The sequence below is a fragment of the Procambarus clarkii genome, chromosome 36 (genome assembly GCF_040958095.1).
Source record: "Procambarus clarkii isolate CNS0578487 chromosome 36, FALCON_Pclarkii_2.0, whole genome shotgun sequence".
Taxonomy (NCBI): Eukaryota; Metazoa; Arthropoda; class Malacostraca; order Decapoda; family Cambaridae; genus Procambarus; species Procambarus clarkii.
The window spans coordinates 2,474,905-2,481,740 of NC_091185.1; the positions used below are offsets into that span (position 1 = coordinate 2,474,905).

General features: G+C 50.4%; 1 protein-coding gene across 1 annotated transcript; it reads left to right on the forward strand.

The window, feature by feature from the left end:
• The first annotated feature begins 4,167 nt into the window (after positions 1–4,167).
• On the forward strand, positions 4,168–5,703 carry LOC138371544 (uncharacterized). The gene has a single exon (XM_069336421.1). The coding sequence runs from the start codon at positions 4,168–4,170 to the stop codon at positions 5,701–5,703; it is 1,536 nt and encodes a 511-aa protein (XP_069192522.1).
• Positions 5,704–6,836: the final 1,133 nt, after the last annotated feature.

Genomic DNA, 6,836 nt, shown 5'->3' on the forward strand with positions numbered 1-6,836 from the left:
GAGATGGTCAGAGAAATGGCTACTGGAATTCAACACGAGCAAATGTAAAGTTATGGAAATGGGACTAGGAGATAGGAGACCAAAGGGACAGTACACAATGAAGGGGAACAGCCTACCTGTGACGACGCGCGAAAGAGACCTGGGTGTGGACGTAACACCTAATCTATCTCCTGAGGCACATATAAATAGGATAACGACAGCAGCGTACTCTACACTGGCAAAAGTTAGAACATCATTCAGAAACCTAAGTAAGGAGGCATTTAGGGCGCTTTACACTGCCTACGTGAGGCCAGTCTTAGAGTATGCCGCCTCATCATGGAGTCCCCATCTGAAGAAGCATATAATGAAACTGGAAAAGGTTCAGAGGTTTGCAACGAGACTCGTCCCAGAGCTACGAGGGATGGGGTATGAGGAGCGCCTGAGGGAACTGTGCCTTACGACACTAGAAAGAAGAAGGGAGAGGGGGAACATGATAGGAACGTATAAGATACTCAGAGGGATTGACAGAGTGGACATAGACGAAATGTTCACACGGAATAGTAACAGAACGAGGGGACATGGATGGAAGCTTGAAACTCAGATGAGTCACAGAGATGTTAGGAAGTTTTCTTTTAGTGTGAGAGTAGTGGGAAAATGGAATGCACTTCAGGAACAGGTTGTGGAAGCAAATACTATTCATAATTTTAAAACCAGGTATGATAGGGAAATGGGACCGGAGTCATTGCTGTAAACAACCGATGCTCGAAAGGCGGGATCCAAGAGTCAATGCTCGATCCTGCAGACACAACTAGGTGAGTACAACTAGGTGAGTACACACACACACACACACACACACACACACACACACACACACACACACACACACACACACACACACACACACAAACACACACTGGGGGGGGGGGATCCGGTGGCTGAGCGGACAGCACGCTGGACACGTGATCCATTGGTCCTGGGTTCGATCCCGGGCGCCAGCGTGAAACAATGGGCAGAGTTTCTTTCACCGTATGCCCCTGTTACCTAGCAGTAAATAGGCACCTGGGAGTTAGTCAGCTGTCACGGGCTGCTTCCTGGTGTGTGTGTGGTGGTGTGGAGAGAAAGAGAGAAAAAATATAGTAGTAGTAGAAGCAGTTGATTGACAGTTGAGAGGCGGGACCAAAGAGCTAGAGCTCAACCTCCGCAAGCACAACTAGGTAAGTACAAGAAAATCGAGTGAAAGTCACCCGCACTGAACTAATGACCAGAAGGCGGGGCTCAGGAACACATGCTCAACACTGCTCAATAAACATGCTCAATAAAGTGTCAGAAATCGATATGAAGTAAAGAATAATTAACCATCTGGAGTGGATCAAGGGGTATAAACAAAAGTTAGTATGGTTTAAGTAAGTCCTGCCAAACAAACTTAATAGAGTTCTATGACAAGATCCCTAACATAAGACAGGATCAAGATGGCTGGGTAGACTGTTTTTTCCTGGACTGTCAGGAAGCAGTAGATATTGTTCTTAATGAGAGGGCTGGTGTTGAAGACGGAGAAAGAGTCATGGAAGACATCCAAGAGCAAGGGAACCCCTTCAAGGGCTCCCTTACTGGCTAAGATGGAGGACTGTCCCAGGAGGACCTCGCCAAGGGTGGATCCTGGGAGTGCCTTGGGGGGGGGGAGATGGGGAGTAAGGAATGGGGCGTGATGGGGAGTTGGCTCCTCGCCCTATCTTCACACCCGATAAGGAGCTGTCTTGTCACTTGATTTCACGCTCAGAGAGTTACTGGTGTTCTCTTGCTGGGAGTGGAGGTGGGGGGGGGGGGGGAAGGGGTGACGGAGGGGAGGGGGGGGGGGAGGGAGGGAGAGTGCGTGTATGTACTCACCTAGTTGTGCTTGCGGGGGTTGAACTCTGGCTCTTTGGTCCCGCCTCTCAACCGTCAATCAACTGGTGTACAGGTTCCTGAGCCTTCTGGGCTCTATCATATCTACATTTGAAACTGTGTATGGAGTCAGCCTCCACCACATCACTGCCTAATGCATTCCATTTACTAACTACTCTGACACTGAAAAAGTTCTTTCTAACGTCTCTGTGGCTCATCTAGGTACTAAGTTTCCACCTGTGTCTCCTTGTTCGTGTCCCACCCGTGTTAAAGAATTTGTCTTTGTCCATCCTGTCAATTCCTCTGAGAATTTTGTTGGTAGTGATCATGTCTCCCCCTAACTCTTCTGTCTTTCAGTGTCGTGAGATCCAGTTCCAGTAATTTTTCCTCATTGCTCATTCGTCTCTGCTCGGGGACTAGTCTGGTGGCATACCTCTGAACCTTTCCTAACTTCGTTTGGTGTTTGACTAGATGTAGACTCCATGCTGGAGCCGCATATTCCAGTATTGGTCTAACATATGTGGTAAACAAGATTCTGAATGATTCCTTACACAAGTTTCTGAAGGCAGTTCTTATGTTCGCCAGCCTTGCGTACACCGTTGATGTTATCCTTTTGATTTGGGCTTCAGGTTACAGGTCTGGTGTGATATCAAACCTCAGATAATACTCTCGTCCTGACTCGTGAAGGATTTTCTCTCCCAGCCAGTACCTTGTGTTTGGCCTCCTTCTCCCTATTATCATCACTTTGCACTTGGTCGAGTTAAACTCTAGTAGCCAATTGTTTGACCATTCCTTCATTCTGTACAGGTCATCCTGTAGCCTCTTGCTGTCCTCCTCTGTCTTAATCCTTCTCATAATTTTGGCGTCGTCAGCAAACATTGAGAGGAATGAGTCTATACCCTCTGGGAGATCATTCACGTATATCAGGAACAGGATAGGACCGAGTACAGAACTCTGTACTCGGTGACATCACGCCAGTCTGAGGTCTCACCTCTCACAGTAACTCTCTGCTTTCTGTTCTTTAGGTACTCTCTTATCCACTGGAACACCCTACCACTTACTTCAGCTTGTTTCTCCAACTTATGCAACAGTCTCTTTTGGGGTACTGTGTCAAAAGCTTTCTGACAGTCCAAGAAAAAGCAGTCTGCCCATCTGTCACTTTTTGGCCTAATGCTTGTTGCTTGGCCATAGAATATTATTAAGCCTGTGAGACACAACTTGCCTTCCCTGAACCCATGCAGGTGACGTGTTACAAACTCCCGTCTCTCCAGATGTGTTACTAGGTTTTTTCTCACGATCTTCTCCATCACCTTGCATGGTATACATGTTAAGGACACTGGCCTGTAGTTTAGGGCCTCTTGCCTAGCCCCCATTTTGTAGATTGGGACTACGTTAGCTGTCTTCCAACTCTCTGGTAGGTCTCTTATTTCCAGTGACTTGAAATAGGCCATAGATAGTGGCAGGCATAGTGCTTCAGCTCACTCTTTCAGCATCCATGGTGAGATTCAATCGGGTCAAACAACCTTAGTCACTTCTAGAGATATTACTTCTAGTCACTTGAAGCAGATACTGAGCAGATACAGATACCTTATCTCTGGTAATTTCAATTTATTCAAAGTCTGTTTGGTTTATCGCCACCTGGTCGGAGGCCTAGTCGACGACCGGGCCGCTGGGACGCTAAGCCCCGGAAACACTTCAAGGTAACATCAAGGTAACCCCCTCTTAGCTCAGGGACTTCCTCTTGCTTTATTGTGAAAACCTCCTGGATTCTCTTGTCGACTTGGTCACATACCTTTTTGTCATTCTCTTTGTACCCATTCTCTCCCTTTTTCAGTTTCATCACCTGTTCTTACACTGTTGTTTTCCTCCTCCTATGGCTATATAGCAGTTTGTGTGTGTGTGGTGGTGGTGGTTAGGTTGAAGAGAGAGAGAGAGAGAGAGAGAGAGAGAGAGAGAGAGAGAGAGAGAGAGAGAGAGAGAGAGAGAGAGAGAGAGAGAGAGAGAGAGAGAGAGAGAGAGAGACAGAAAGAGAGAGAGAGAGACAGAAAGAGAGAGACAGAGAGAGAGAGACAGAGAGACAGAGATAAAGAGAGACAGAGAGACAGAGAGACAGAGTCAGAGAGAGGGAGATAGCAAGAAGTGCCAGTGGGCGTGGTTAATGCAAGTAAGTCACGCCCTCTCCCCTACAACCAGTCACCAGTTTACCTAATTCCAAACATGCTCACGACAGCAGTTGGGGAGATGGGGGAGGGGGGGGGGAAGAGTGAGGTAAACAAAGAGATGTGGTACTCTTAGAGTAGGCTAAAGATGGCGTGGTCAGCTGTTGTATGTAAACACAACACGTGCCCTCCTACAACCATGCGCCCTCCTACAACCACGCCCTCCTACAACCACGCCCTCCTACAACCACGCCCTCCTACAACCACGCCCTCCTACAACCACGTGCCCTCCTACAACCACGCCCTCCTACAACCACGCCCTCCTACAACCACGCGCCCTCCTACAACCACGTGCCCTTCTACAACCACGTGCCCTCCTACAACCACGCCCTCCTACAACCACGCCCTCCTACAACCACGCCCTCCTACAACCACGCCCTCCTACAACCACGCCCTCCTACAACCACGCCCTCCTACAACCACGCCCTCCTACAACCACGTGCCCTCCTACAACCACGCCCTCCTACAACCACGCCCTCCTACAACCACGCCCTCCTACAACCACGCCCTCCTACAACCACGCCCTCCTACAACCACGTGCCCTCCAACAACCACGCCCTCCTACAACCACGCCCTCCTACAACCACGCCCTCCTACAACCACGTGCCCTCCTACAACCACGCCCTCCTACAACCACGCCCTCCTACAACCACGCGCCCTCCTACAACCACGTGCCCTCCTACAACCACGCCCTCCTACAACCACGCCCTCCTACAACCACGCCCTCCTACAACCACGCCCTCCTACAACCACGCCCTCCTACAACCACGCCCTCCTACAACCACGCCCTCCTACAACCACGCCATCCTACAACCACGCGCCCTCCTACAACCACGCCCTCCTACAACCACGTGCCCTCCTACAACCACGCCCTCCTTCAACCACGCCCTCCTACAACCACGCCCTCCTACAACCACGCCCTCCTACAACCACGTGCCCTCCTACAACCACGTGCCCTCCTACAACCACGCCCTCCTTCAACCACGCCCTCCTACAACCACGTGCCCTCCTTCAACCACGCCCTCCTACAACCACGTGCCCTCCTACAACCACGCCCTCCTACAACCACGCGCCCTCCTACAACCACGCCCTCCTACAACCACGTGCCCTCCTACAACCACGCCCTCCTTCAACCACGCCCTCCTACAACCACGTGCCCTCCTACAACCACGCCCTCCTACAACCACGCGCCCTCCTACAACCACGTGCCCTCCTACAACCACGCGCCCTCCTACAACCACGTGACCTCCTACAACCACGCCCTCCTACAACCACGTGCCCTCCTACAACCACGCGCCCTCCTACAACCACGCGCCCTCCTACAACCACGCGCCCTCCTACAACCACGCGCCCTCCTACAACCACGTGCCCTCCTACATCCACGTGTTCTCCTACAACCACGTGCCCTCCTACATCCACGCGCCCTCCTACAACCACGCGCCCTCCTACAACCACGTGCCCTCCTACAACCACGCGCCCTCCTACAACCACGCCCTCCTACAACCACGCGCCCTCCTACAACCACTCGCCCTCCTACAACCACGTGCCCTCCTACAACCACGTGCCCTCCTACAACCACGTGCCCTCCTACAACCACGCGCCCTCAGGTTGCCAGAGACGCTAATATGGTGCAAAGATTAGAGACAGGTCAGGTATTTTGCACGTCCCGGATGTGCTTGTTCCTGGTTATTTATACTGGCTTCCCAGAAACACACACACACACACACACACACACACACACACACACACACACACACACACACACACACACACACACACACACACACACACACACACACACAGGAGAACAGGAGGCCAGACACAGGATACAGAATGGGAGATGAAGTACTTCATGAAACAGACAGAGAGAAAGATCTAGGAGTTGATATCACACCAAACCTGTCTCCTGAAGCCCACATAAAAAGAATAACGTCTGCGGCGTATGCGAGGCTGGCTAACATCAGAACTGCCTTCAGGAACCTGTGTAAGGAATCATTCAGAACCTTGTATACCACATATGTAAGACCAATCCTGGAGTATGCGGCCCCAGCATGGAGCCCGTACCTTGTCAAGCACAAGACGAAGGTGGAAAAAGTTCACAGATATGCCACTAGACTAGTCCCAGAACTAAGAGGCATGAGTTACGAAGAAAGGCTGCGGGAAATGCACCTTACGACACTGGAAGACAGAAGAGTATGGGGAGACATGATCAATACCTACAAAATTCTCAGAGGAATTGACAGGGTAGATATGAGATAAACTGTTTAACACGAGTGGTACGCGAACAAAAGAACAGAGGTGGAAACTGAGTACCCAAAATGAGCCACAGGGACGTTAGAAAGAACTTTTTCAGTGTCAGAGTAGTTAACAGGTGGAATGCATTAGGCAGTGATGTGGTGGAGGCTGACTCCATACACAGTTTTAAATGTAGATATGATAGAGCCCAGTAGGCTCAGGAATCTGTACACCACTTGATTGACGGTTGAGAGGCGGGACCAAAGAGCCAGAGCTCAACCTCCGCAATCACAAATAGGTGAGTACACACACACACACTGACAGAGAGATCTAGCGAACTGCATTTTCCTGGATTGCTAAAAAAATCCTGCTGATAACACTGCTCTGGCAATAACCTCCTCCTACATAAACTGAAAAAAATAGATCATCGTATTAGGATGATTAATAAGGATTGGAGTACCTTAAGGGTCGGTACTGGGGCCCGTCCTGCTCTCGATGTAGGTACACGACTCAACAGATCAA

What these genes read in the sequence shown, in the direction of transcription:
- LOC138371544 (XM_069336421.1), top strand. Translation starts at nt 4,168, where the DNA reads ATGGCGTGGTCAGCTGTTGTATGTAAACACAACACGTGCCCTCCTACA.